Source organism: Mangifera indica, chromosome 1, assembly GCF_011075055.1.
Source record: "Mangifera indica cultivar Alphonso chromosome 1, CATAS_Mindica_2.1, whole genome shotgun sequence".
Taxonomy (NCBI): Eukaryota; Viridiplantae; Streptophyta; class Magnoliopsida; order Sapindales; family Anacardiaceae; genus Mangifera; species Mangifera indica.
In genome coordinates, this window is record NC_058137.1 from 6,477,840 (window position 1) to 6,492,341 (window position 14,502).

Below are 14,502 nucleotides of genomic sequence, written 5' to 3' on the forward strand. Positions count from 1 at the left end.
TAGCTTGTTCTTGGATAATTACCTCTTGAGTATCATGTCCATGAGTATGGTCTTGGAGGAGACAGTTCTTTCTCTTAGCATGTACATGTTTAAAGATGTTCCAATTTCTTTCGCATCCTATGACACTACATGTAAGACTTAAGATCTTTATGACAGATGTTTGTAACTCTTTACACTATTTTTCGTACTTGTCCAACCAAAAAGTTGTTCAAACTGTAAAAAGTAATAAACATATAACTAAAGTATATTAGTAAGTTATATTAAAAAAAAAAAAAGAAAGTAATACGCATAAAATATACTCGTTGTTTTTTTATCTCTTGTTACTCTAGTCATATCCATACCAAATAATCCTATTGCTCATTTAAACTTTTCAAGTTGAGTATCAAGTTTAATTCTTGTTTCCGTGTTTGAACACATCTTCTTAATAACCTTATATCCAGTTTTAACTTTTTTGTTTAGATTGAAGTTTGAATAATAATAATACCTAACATATAATGAAATATAATTAGATTTTTAAATTCAAAATTTCAAGCAATTCTTTTTATGAATTAAAGAAAAAATTTTTATACTTAATTAAGATTAAAGTAGTATGTCGTCGCATGAAGTTGCCTATAGAGTTGAAAATTCCAACTAATGTTAATGACCTTCTATATTTGTCTGTATTGATGTTTCACACAGTTGAAATTCTATGCAAAATTTGATTCTTTGCTCTACTCATGATTTCATACATGTATCCTATTTTCGATTTCACATCATCATCTTTAAACTCAAAACACATTCATTAGAGGATTCACACATTTCAAGCCAAAGTGTATGGATTTCCTAAATCCTTAATCACTCAAGATAATATCCTCCACTTTTTCCCTTAATTGCAGTAGCATGTATACTATTTGCCCATGTTTATGATGTAAACATGGATCTAAAAGCTATTTTTCTATTCATAATGCAACTCAACGTAATAAAAGTAGTTACGAATCATGTTATTATTGGTTTTGCTAACTTTTTATCATTTGCAAATTTTCTATATAAATTAAGTACACATGTATGCATATAAATGAAATTAGTGACTTGTTTAGTTTTTGTAATAGTATCATAAAATACCGAAGTCTCTCAAATAACCTCAACAATCAAGTGAAAACAATGAGCCATACAAGAAGACCAAAATAGCTTTCTCCTTTTCTCTTTCAAATTTTTACTAGGGGTTACTTAATTGGATGTCCCTTCAATTATTATCTGTACAACATGCTCTTCCTCTATCTTTTTCACAACACTATCAAATAACTGAAATATTGTTTGAACTTTTTTTTTGATAAATTCAGAGTTACACTTGGTAACAAGCTAGTTAATAAGTAATATACCTTTTTTTTTTTCTAAGGAGGAATCTACCATTTCTCCCACAAGTTCAACCTCTTTCTTTAAACAAAAAACTCTTGTTTTACGATAAGTAGGAAGTTTCAATCCCCCTTCATAATGACACTCATTGGCTTTAACATGACAACAAAAAAAAAAAGGACTTTTCACCAAATTAAATAGTAATGGATTACCATTAAGACATCTATATATGTCTTAAAATTTATTATCCATGTCCTTTACACCTTCATTTTAAGTTTTTTTTTCCCTTAAAACCACTTCCCTTTTTTTTTTTTTAGTAAGAAAATTATCAATTTCACTCTTACGGATTAACATCTTGTTTTTTTTTTTTAAATCACCATTATCATTATTAACTTTTTTCATTGTTACTAATATCTTTTGAAATATCATCGCTAACATATTTGAGAACTTATTACATGACTTAACTTGATCATGAGTTTCAACAAGATGATTTTTCATTCTTATCACATTAGTCCAATACTTTGTACCACATTAGTTTCATGAAAGACAGTAATCTATTTGTCTCATTCACTTTCTTACAACACTACCAAGGGTGCACATGGTTTGGTTCAATCTAACTTAAAATATTTTTAGATCAAATTAAAAAACAGTTTGGTAAAATCTCAAATCAAAACAAATTATTTTATGCTTCAAACTAAATCAAACCAAACTAAAAATTATAATTTGGTCCACTTTAACTTATGGTTTGGGCCTATATAAAATAATATGTAGTAGTATCAATGAAAATGTGTTACCAATCACATTTTCAACATTTCATTCCTTTATCTATCTATAAAATATCTTTAGTGTCAATACTATCTTAAACTTAACATACCAAGAATTACAAATATGCATTATTTTCTACATAATTAAATATCTTGCTGATTGTGAATAAGCAAAAGGATGTGATGTGAAAACTTTGAATCTTAATTAGTAGCTCTATATATCTAATCTTTAGATACACTCAAACAAATTGGCCCCTTTTATAATATAGAATCGCTCATTCATAACAATGAATTTTTTTATTAATTATGAAGGTTATTTTATTCTGTTAAAATACTTTATATTAAGTGCAAATCCTAAATAATACACTAATTCTTCTGCACAATGACTACAATCTCAATCCTGCTTTGAACCAAAACTAAGAGGTTGAGGTATAACAACAATCACATATAATGATAATAATCAAATTAAGCCTAATCAACAAATGTTGCATGTCATTGATTAAAGTTTCTTAAAAAATTTAGCATTCCTTACACATATAGAGCTCAATTTTGACAACAAAAACAAGTCAGAAAAAATTATAGTTATCAACCATTCTAATATGACTTACAAACACATATCAATTCCTTAAAAGACATGTACATGTATATGTATATGTGTGAGTATAAGGGTTTATGGTTTGACTCAATTTGAAAATTGTCCAAACTATAGCCCAAATCGTAAAATGTTTTCGGTCAAAACAAAACTATTTTCAAACTTAAACCAAATCAAAACACAAATATTGAATGATCGGTCTGTTTTTACAGTTTGAATTATTTTATGCATATATCTAACTGCTCCCTTGTAATATCATCTATGTTTTCCTTCTTATTTTAATTAAACATAAACACAAAATTGTCTAATGTACAAACACAATATTGCAAAAACTATGTCCTAAATTAAATTCTAGGATGATATAACAGATTCATGACCATTAATTCTTACCAGACCAGGACATCATTTGAATGAATCATCCAATAATGTGACACAAACCACACCAAACATCCAAGAACTATATAAACCTTGAAAAATTGAATCAAACACATCCACATGTCCATGTTTACATGCATACATACATTTCTAGATAGTATAACAGGAAAAAAGAAAAAAGGAAAAAAGTACCTGCTTCTTTGTCAAAGTGAGATGCTGAATGTGCCAACATATGTTCTTAAGCCGAGTTTGGAATTCCACTCAAGCGTGTTGCGTGTGACAAACCTTTAGCCAAGTCCATTAAAAATGAATCTCATCCATTCCAGCGAGCACCTCCTCCACAAAGTAATTATTCAGGTTAACATTATGGCTTGTTTCTCTCAAATTCAATGCCACTGGCTTGTGTGCCTTAGATTCCAAACTCGTTTATATTGTGAAAGTGATTAAATAAACATCTTTACTTGAACATATTATAGAGCACGTTATTCAAATTGCAATTAGGGAAGGCTTGAAAATACAAAGGTAGTTAACAGGGCAGCGTTGGTGGGTTTCTTGCATCGTCGATTGAAGATTCCTCAATTCTCATTTGTCAATTGATTTGAAAAGTTGATTTTAGGGTTAGTTTGAAACTTGCAAGGATTTTGTATTCACCAACTTTGCCCAAATTGAATACTGTCTTGGTAATTTAGATGAGATTCAGGTAAACAGTTGGATTGGTTTTGTTGAATTGAGTCCAAGGATCCAATTCCGACATGATTTAGTACAAAAAGGTGAATTAATCCATATACTAACTTATACATATTATAATTATTTTATAGTGAAAATTATTTTATTTGAGTCAAATTCTTCCTTTAAGACTAAAACAATTACACCAAATCTTCAAATTCAATAACCAGTCTAACAATCATTATATTGATTAACCCTTCTTATAATTAATTAATTTCTTATTAACGTACTTCCTTCAAATATTTCAACCCCCCCGCGTCAGATGAACAGGCATTTCTCGTCAACTTTAATATTCACTTTCTCACTATAAATTTACCCCTTTTTGCAGTACCAATATTGCCTTACAGTTGAAGTCATATGTATTAAATACAATTAGGTTTGTTTAGGTTTGCAGAGAGCTAGCAAGAGTGCAGATAAAAGATTGTACCATAGCACTCAGAGAGTGGGGAGAGGCAATAATTAGGGACCTGGACCCGTATGCAGGCTATGGAAGAGAACTAACATGAACCTGTCGGTTGTTCTGCAAAATTACTCTCTATTCAGCGACTTTAATCTCTCCCCCATCTTTGTCCACTTCGATCGTCATTTGTTCTCTTTCTTGTTTTCCCGTTAGTCTAATTGAGTTTTAGATTTTGCTTACTCAATGCTTGAATCAGCTTTTTTTATATTTGCTCTTAACTTGAGGATATTATTTTCTTAATGCTGCAATTACTTTCTTCTTTCTTCGAATCTACCGCGTCTACTTCATGAAGGTGAGTCTTTCATTTATTTAGCTAGCTAGCTCAAGGCATTTGGGGTCTAAGTTCATCTCCTGTTTCAGTTTCAAAGATGTTTCTTTTCTTTTGTTTGTTGAGTTTGTCCGAATAAGAAACTTATAATCCATCTAATGTACTGCTCAACTTTTGTTGACGCATCGCTAATGCGGTTGTAATCAGTGAAAATGGGTTGGTGGGTTTAGCACTAAGAATGTCAAAATCAAAAATAAGAGAGCTGAAGAAAAAAGTTTTGATGTTTGGTTAGAGTGATAATCTCTTTGATTAAGTGGTTTCTCAGGTTAGCTGGTGTGAATTAGGGTTGAAAATTTTAGGAAGACTTCTTCAGTGGTTTCAAAATGATGATTCGGTTGGTGAGGATGATGGTTTAAGAAGATCCTTTTATTGTTTAACCAAGCGAGGTGGCTTAGCTGAAATCAAGAAGTAGATCATCAGGCCAAATTTAATGGAGCTGAGAGACCAAGATGCCGAGATAGGGATGCCAAGTTCTTTGGTTCATAACAGGGCTTCTTCGTCAAAAGTTTCATCAACACCAATAAATTCAGCAGTGGGAGAAACAAGAAGGGATCATCAAACATCAAATCATGTTCATGGCGATGTTATCTTCAATTCACCTCAAGCCCTAGATCAACATCCGCTTCTTTTCACTCAATTGAATCCACACCAAAACATTCATAAGCAGACCAGAAGAGATCTCGACATCGACTCAGATCCAGTTCCCACCACAGATGTACAAGTATCTAGCAGATCAAACGTGAGACAACCACAGCCACTGCAAGCACCGCCGCCAGCAGCAGCTACGGCTGTCGTGCCTTCCGTTAGATACCGAGAATGCCAGAAGAATCACGCTGCAAATATGGGAGGTCAAGTGATGGATGGTTGTGGAGAATTCATGCCAGGTGGTGAAGAAGGAACCGCAGAAGCTTTAAAATGTGCAGCTTGTGAATGTCACCGAAGTTTTCATCGAAGAGAAGTTGATGGGGAACCACAATTATATCCACCCAATTCTTTTTACACCTACAACCCCACTAGAAACAAAACTACTCCAAGAAATACCATGCTTCATCATCAACAACCACTTCAAAATCAGCCTTTTCAGCATCATCCCAGATTCCCCTACAATAATCCTGCAACGATGTATGCACCGATGATGATGAACTTCGGTGGTGGTGGTTGCGGAGGAAGCAGTGGTGGGGGCCCAGCAGAATCTTCAAGTGAAGATCTTAATCTGTATCAGTCTAACAATGTTAGGCAAACATCAGTTGTTCCACAGTCATCGAGGAAGAGATTTAGAACTAAATTCACCCAGGAACAGAAGGATAAGATGATGGAGTTTGCAGAGAAGCTGGGATGGAAGATGGTGAAACAAGATGAGGAAGTGCAGCAGTTTTGTAGTCAAGTGGGAGTAAAGAGACAGGTTTTCAAGGTCTGGATGCATAATAATAAACAAGGCTCTAAGAAGAAGCAAAATGAAGAATAAATTACATTCTTCTTCTAGCCTCTCTGGTAGCAGATAGAGTTGGTGGATTATTAAATTAGATGTTGATTAATATCTGTCCATCACTTGTATTAGCCTGTTGATCAGATACATTTATTTTTAACTCTTATTAGTTACTACAAGTCCTTTGGCCAAACTTCTTTCAGTAGGGGAAAACTTAATTATAAGCATTGTATCTTTTTGTTCCTTTAGTTTTTTTGGGTGGACATTTTATGTTCTTCACTGTTCCATTTGACCCTCCTAGACTCTTAATTATGAAGGGTTTGATTCCTTCAATTCTATGAAACCCTACCAATAATCCATCTTCATTTTCTCAACATTATTAAAGCCATAGCAAGCGGATCTCGTCGTGGTTTTGACAGTGACATGATTTAAATTCAATTTCTGTATTTTTTTTTTTTTTTCATTTGACATGGTTTAAGACTTTTAATCTACTTTAATATATATTCTTAAGATGCAATTAATATTAACAGTAAATACATAACATGTGTCATTCATTCCTGAAAGTCTTCCTCAGTTTGAAAACCTTAGGGTGATATATATGTTCCTCATTTATTTGTTTTGTTGCGTGGCCCAGCAACCCAATAGACATAGATTGAAGGAGACGTACCTCCATATAAGAGAAGAGATGAGAATCAGAGAAGCCTTTATTAAAGCAAAATGTTTTGAGGGCATCCAAGAATAAGACCGGAACCAGCTGCCTCATCATGTCTTTGAGAAGAAGAAAGATGATACACACACACACACAGAGAGACACGTATGTATGTATGCATGTAGAAATGATATTCACTACTTGTGATTGATCACTCTTCATGTTAATAACTTGGAAAACATTTTTTCTAGAATCCAATATCCAACTTAAATCCAGTAGTTTTTTTTTTTAAGTACTGAAGAGGCTTATAATTTAAGGTCAAAAGATCTCCAAAATCATTCTTTTCTCATTTATATTTTTCTATTGTCTAAACACATTAATAAGGCTTTTTAAATGCTCTTTTAATCAACTTTTCAACTGTTTCCTTTTTTTTTTTTAACTTATTTATTTCATTAAGCATTAAAATTATGAAAATTGTGGTGGTAAACCTAGTATTTAAAATTCCAATGATGAAATTATATTTTTATTGTATGTAAATAGCCCACCCTTTTATTTATTAAATAATAAATATGAAGACGTAAAATTTTTTCTTGCCTACTAAAAAGGTAAAAGCTAGAAATTAATCGTTAATCAATGCTTCCACTTAAACAATTTGCAGGATCGTAGCAGCCTTCTCGTGGAAAATAGGCACTATAAGTTAGTCACCAGGCTTTCACCAAATCCTATGTAGCCTAATTGTAAGAAATTGAGCAACATTCAAACTACGAAGAAGGTTAAAACTGAAAACATCGATTGGTGGCTGATTTCGCCTCATTTGCATTGAAAGAAGAACAAACGACATATAAAGTGATTTATTTTAATTCTAATACAAACACAAAATTATATATATAATTATATTTTCTTGAGGAAACCTTATTTCAGCAGAACTATTTCTTTAGGATTGAATTATTCATTTTAAGCAGGTGAAATCTTGAATCCTCCCACAACTGGTACACCAAATCAAGAGTCCTCTTCTGCACCCACATATGCTTCTCCCGTCATATTTTCTTCGTCATACGCATGTTCCACGATATCTTTTCCACGTTCTGTTGCTCCTTCATGCTCTCTTTAGCCTTATATGAGCCATTATTCACTTTCTCTGTAGCTTCATTATATGCAGTTTTTGATTTCTCAATTGTATCTTTAACATTCTAGGACAATTGCCTTTTTGTCTTCTATATAATTTCCCTAAACTAAAATTATGTTACCTGTAATCTGCTAAAGCATTATAACGCTCAAATGAATTTTTATTAGGTCCACTATTTTCAGGAGCTTCATCAGCGCCATATTTCATTGGCTATCAGCCAGCTGACTTCACTTGAACATAGTCTTTTGCTTTGTTTATTTCATCACTTGTTGCATTTGCTGCCTTGGAAGCCTATGCCAATGCTTCTGACACAAAGCAAATCAAACACAATGTTTAACTTCAAAAAATTTCACACTCTAGTATTAATACAAGTTACACAAATGAAAATATAAAGGTACCAGATGTAGAATTTTTAAATCTCCCTGAAGCATTAGCATTTTCAGCATCTTTCATGAGGTTCTCAGCTTTCTCTTTTGTTTTATCGTTGTCTACTGCTAAATTCCTGTGAGAGAACCATCCAAAACCTTAGAGATCTCAATTAACGTCCAGGGTTTCTTAGACCTAAATTAATTAATTACAAGCCAATCAACTGTGATTCCATCTTATGCCAAAGACTGCAGGACAAGGGGGAATGATGGACAAACTAACCATCACAAATGGAATCGATTTTTGGATCCACAACCAACAATAAGATTTAAAATAACATTCAATATAATGATGGTTTTAGACTGACCATCATATATGTTCATAAATTATCATGATTAAGTTATATATTGATTCCTTCATCATAGTTCTACCAACTTAAAAATATTTATCTAAACATATGTGTAAGTGTATATACTTACAGATAAAGAATGTTACTTGAATATTCAAATATGATTTTTTATAGATTTATATTATCGAGGAGATTTGTTGCAGAGCACCAACTTTAGTATGAAAAGGCAACCATATTTCTAATAGATAAAGATCCTTAATGCCATTCAAGTAGAACTTATGAAAACACTTAGCATTAAAGCTTCCACCTAGGTTGCCTTACTGGTTATGCACGAGTCATCTTGGATGGACCTTATAATCTCATATCTCAAAGATGAAACACTTCCCGAAGACAAATATGAAGTAAGAACTCTTAGCACCAAGTCTACCTGTTACACACAAATCATCAATTGATTGTTTAAGAAGGGCTATGACAATATGCTTACTATGATGTGCCCATAGCGGCAAAATGAACTATATCCTTTGTGAAATCCATAAGGATATATGTAGAAATCACATAAAAACAATCTCTAGACTAGAAAGACACTAGTTAAGGATATTACTAGTCAACCATCAATAACAACACTGTCGACTTTGTTTGAAGATGCAACAAATGTCAAAGGTTCTCCAACATATCGAAGACTCCACCTAAGAACTAACCATAACCAAAAGCCATGTGCCATCTTGGGAATTAACATGATAGGTGCCCTACCTATAAGAAAAGGTGGAGTTAAACATGCAGTTATTCCAGTCGATTATTTCACCAAATAAGTAGAAGTTAAGTTTTAGCCATATAACTAACAAAACGCTAGAGGATATTGTCTTTGAACATATAATTTGTCATTATGGAATAATGTATGTGATCTTCTTTGATAATGGGAAATAGTTTAAGATTTTTTGATAACCTTGATATCTATAAGAAACTTTCTTATGATCTTCAAACCACAAACCAATGGACAAGTCAAAGTGATAAAAAAATAAAGCATGATTTAAAAACAAAAGCTTGGTAAATTTAAAGGAACTTGGGCAAACAAGCTCTTTAAAGTCTTATGGCCTTATCAAACCATTGCTTAAATAATAACAAATGAAACTCCTTTCTCATTGGCATATTGTTATGAAGCAACGATCTCTATTGAAGTTAATGTAGAATCATTACATAGAGACCTTCATTGAAAAGGACAATGAGACACTCACATGTCTTTGACTAGACATGATCAAGGAATGCCTAAAAGTTACAACTTTAAGTAGCCTCATATCAATGACGCATAGCCCAATATTTTAAATCTAGGGTAAGACACAAAAATTATGTTGAAGGGGTCCTAGTCCTTGTAAAAATCTTGTCAAATACCAAAGACCCTAATGTTAGACCACTTGGACTTAATTGGGAATGTCCATACCAAACAACCATAGTGTTATGCCCCAAAATGCATCATCTCAAAAGCTTAGACATAACTACAATTCCACAAGCATGAAACACACAAAAATTGAAGAAAATCTTACCAATAAATGAGAAGGAAATTTAATAAGTTTTTGCTTTGATGTTTACTAAAAAACTTGGGAAGCATATATGGAATAATAAAGGAATCAAGATAAGAAAATAAGACAACATAGCAATAATAAAATTTTGAACACACTAAAATCAAAACATTTTTATTAATACAAAAGGGCAAAACTACAAGTTATGGGAAACAACACACAAATGAGGTACTGCAACTAGTCACAAAGGTGCTACAAAGCTCTTTGGAAGAGCAAACTCCCTGTGAACTCTCTTTAGAAGAGATTATAGGCTTTACAATCAAGCTAGTAACCTACAAAGGAACATCAACTTTATTAGCTTCCCATGTTTTTTGCTTCTTGTGGTGGCTAGTTTTACCATTGGATTGAAGGTGTCCAAATAATCAATGAAAAGGTTTTGTTGAAACTTTTTGACAACCAGTCTGACCTTTAGTTTTTACAGACTACTATTAACTTCGAATTTTATTTTGAAAACCCATTTGTGATCAATTACATCCATACTGTTAGTTAAAGGAACTACTGTCTGTGTATTATTCTTTATCAAAGCATTATACTTTTTTGTCAACCTATGACGGATTTTGAAGAGTAGTTTTGACAGACTTTGGTTCAGTGGGGTGATTACAGACTGAGTAGAAAAGATTCTAGGAGGTAGTAGGGAACTATTCTTAGATCTTGTTATCATAAGTTAAATATTTTGTGTGGATTCATCAGTGTAATCACTTAAAACTACTGGTTCAAAAGTGTTTTAAGCTATGGAATGTGGTAAGGAATCTAATTGTTTATTTTGGGTTGAATCTACTATAGGAACAACAACTTCCAATTTGATGGTCAAGAATGAGTCATTGGAATCTATAGTAATAGGTTATGAGGATGAATTTATTGATGTATTGATGGTTTAAGTGGTTGATTTTGAAAGCAAGTCTATTTCTTTTGTGATACTAACTAGAGTTAAGTGAGCAAATTAGTTGGAGTTTGAATTTGTTTGAATTGGAATGAGTGATGTTAGGGATTGACCAGCTTTTTCAAACGTACAAAAGGCACAACCTTAGACAACTTCTTTGAACAAATAGTTTATAGGCAATAGGAATAAACAAACTCTTGACTGGGCAGTTTAATTGAGAATCTAAGCTATGTGACCGAAAAAGAGGACTCTCCATGAAGTTTGGGTTAGACTTGAAAGGAAAGTCTAGCTAATCAAATTTAACACTGATGGAAATGTACAAACAACCACTAGAACTAAGACACTTGTATCTTTTGTGCACTAGGCTATAACCTACAAAGAAGCATTTTTGGTATAGAAATCAAACATATTTTTATTGTAAGTTCAAAAATAAGGACAATAAGCATAACCAAAGGTTCTTAAGAAATCATAATTTGGCTTCTGACTAAACAGAACTTGGAATAATGATTTATTATCTAAAACTGATGTGGGCAACCTATTGATCAAGAAAATGACAATTTGAAATGCTAGCCATAAAAAAGACAGAAGCATGGTAGATTAAGCAAGCAAAACCAATCCTAGTTCCATTATGTGCCTATGTTTCCTTGCTATTGAAAGTAAGGAATGAGTGTCTTAAGCTAATACCATGCTCTTGAAGATAAGAAGCTAGACCCTTATATTCTCCACCCAAGTCACATTGAATAGCTTTAATTTTTCTATCAAACTATCTTTTAACTAACTTTTGAAATTGCATGAAAACAGTTTTACATTCAGATTTGTCTCTTGGTGGAAAGATCCAAATAAATCTAGAATAATCTTCCAAAAAATGCACATAATACCTAAAACCTTCCCTAGATAGAATAGATACATGACCCCAAACATCATTATGAATAAGTTCTAAAGAAGTAGTTGCTCTAGAATTTGAAGTAAGAAATATAGACTGACTTAAATTTCCAAATTGACTATCAAAGCAAAAAAAGCAGATTCATTAACAAGTTTAGCAACATTTTTCAAGTCTTTATAGACAAATTACAATATTTTATTATAAGGATGGCCTAGTCTTTTACGTAAAACAAAAACATTAACTTTATTAGTAACTAAACTAGAACTAGCAGACTGACTTAACAAATTGGAACTATTTTATGACACAAACTCTGATAATTGAAACTTGACAGGTTGTAGCCTAATACTAATCTGTGATCTTAGCTGCTAATTTTTTTATTTTTTTGTTGTTAAATGCTCTGTTATTAATACAACTTTACAAGTACAAGTGACTCTTTATGATAGAAATGCCACAATTCAAAGAACTACTAGAGTTTACCTTCTCCTTATGTGATTTGCTTGTCTAACCTTTTGCTGTGTTGTTTCTTAAATTTCTAGGATGCACTAGGTAATTAGAAGTGCAGTCCCATGCCATGATTCAGATATATATTTCTAATTCTTCAATTTTTAACCAAAAAAAAAAAAGCCAAAGGACTATTTTCCACCCAAGGTATGCTACATTTTCAAGTTTCCCCCCATTAACTTTGATAATATCAAATATCCACTCATGAACAGTTAAAATTAACGGAACCTTAACCCCTTGAAATTTTATCTCTTTTTGCTTCCTTAAACTTTAAAAACTAAAAGTTTCCCTAGTCTAAATTTTAAAAAATGACATTTTCACCCTAGGGTTTCGTTTTGAAATCTCTAACGTCATCTCTGGCTCCATTGCCAGTGGCTTCTCCCTCCTGAAGCATCCTCTCCTTCTGACGGTCTCTTTCCTCCCATTTGGACGCTCGATCAACGTCAGAAAAGCCATGAAAGATGAAAAACTTTGTCCCAGATGAAGATGAAACTGTCGTCTTCGTCTCAAAAGATGGAAAGATGATCATCTTCCCAGACAAAGACAATAACTTCGTCTTTCATGACTTCTCTGACGTCAATCGGACGTTTAAATGGGAGAAAAGAGACTGTTGGAAGGAAATGATACTTCGATAGGGAGAGGCCGCTGACAATGGAGCTAGAGATGACATCGAAGATTTCAAAATGAAACCCTATGGTGAAATTGCCATTTTTTAAAACTTAGGCTGTTGAAAACTTTTAGTTTTTAAAGTTTAGAGGGGCAAAAATAGATAATATTTTAGTTTATTTTTAATATTATAGAGAAAATATCGATTTTATCCTTACCACCATTAATTTTAACTGCTCATGAGTGAGTATTTGGTATTATCAAAGATAAATGGTAGAAACTTGAGATTACAGTATACCTTGGGTGGGAAATAGTCCTTTGGCCCAAAAAAAGAGGAGAAAAGAAAAGAAAAAAAGATGAAAAAAAAGAGAAAAAATGAAAAAAAAAAAAAGAAAGGGAAAGAAAAAATGATGAAAAAAAAAAAAGAAAGAAAGAAAAAATGAGAAAAAAAGGAAAAAAAAGAAAAAAGGAACTATCACTGTCCAAGTTGAAAGATGTCATCTGTCACACTATCTACCACTAAAGAACTGTTGAAGTATGAAGAAAGTCAAGTTTATGGGGGGATATTGGAGTATTGTTGGAAAGTAGAGAAGGTTGAGTTTAAGGGAGGATTTTACTATGTAAAGGTGAAAGTGCTATTTTTGTAATGTGTCTGTGCCTTGTTGCCAATTTGTAATATTTCTGTGCTTTGTTGCTTTTTTGTAAATGGCCAAGGGCAAAGTGTAATTTTGTCTTTTGACTATAAAAATTGGTGAAAACATTTAGATTATTGTTGAGCTCTTCATTTTAATAAAACCATTTTTTCTTTACTCTTCTGTAATTCTATCCCTTTTTCATTTGCTCTCTCTCATCTCTAACTCAATCTCATAATCTAGGGTTTGGTTTCTTTAATTTATTTTACAAAATCGTAGCAATAGGAAAGTCTCAGCCCTTCTACCACAAGCAAGTAGAAGGAATTTTTTTTTTATTTTTATTTTTTAAAATAATGACAAGCAAGACCAACCCGACATATAAGTTCAATATTAAAACTCATAATCTGGTTTAAAAGGGTTATAGGTTAGACTTAACACACAGCAGTGTCAAGTTAGGCTTAAAATTCGTATTTTGGGCTAGACCTTCATTTGATCCGGCCCAATTGACATGTCTAGACACACCTTTCTTCTCTGATTTTTTTCGAGAGAGAAGCACAATATCTTAGAGGACCACATGAGTTAAAAACCTTCTTTTGTATTCTAATCTAGCTAATAGAAAAATGACACCGATTCTTCTCAAAATAATAAGATATCCAAATAAACTCAAAACACACCAACAATCGGGCTTTCTACATCATGATCACTTCATTATCATCTTGCTTCATTTCTTTTCAAATTATGAATGTATCTAAAGAGACATCATAATATAGCTAGTATGACAATAGTCAATGGGGAATGATATTTTAATAATCTGAAATATTGTTCACATAATACACAGATATCTTCAATATATTACCAAACTAAAATATTTGTGTACATAGAAAAAGTAACGTAATTTATTATTTGAATACCGATAATGCTCATGTAGCCAAC

The 14,502-nt window shown here is 32.3% G+C and overlaps 1 protein-coding gene across 1 annotated transcript; it reads left to right on the plus strand.

Annotated features, from left to right (window-relative positions):
* The first annotated feature begins 4,134 nt into the window (after positions 1-4,134).
* LOC123211897 (zinc-finger homeodomain protein 6-like) lies at positions 4,135-6,377 on the plus strand. Its single transcript, XM_044630868.1, has one exon. It carries the CDS (start codon positions 5,008-5,010, stop codon positions 6,040-6,042), a length of 1,035 nt encoding a protein of 344 aa, XP_044486803.1. The 5' UTR covers positions 4,135-5,007; the 3' UTR covers positions 6,043-6,377.
* The last annotated feature ends 8,125 nt before the right edge of the window (positions 6,378-14,502 follow it).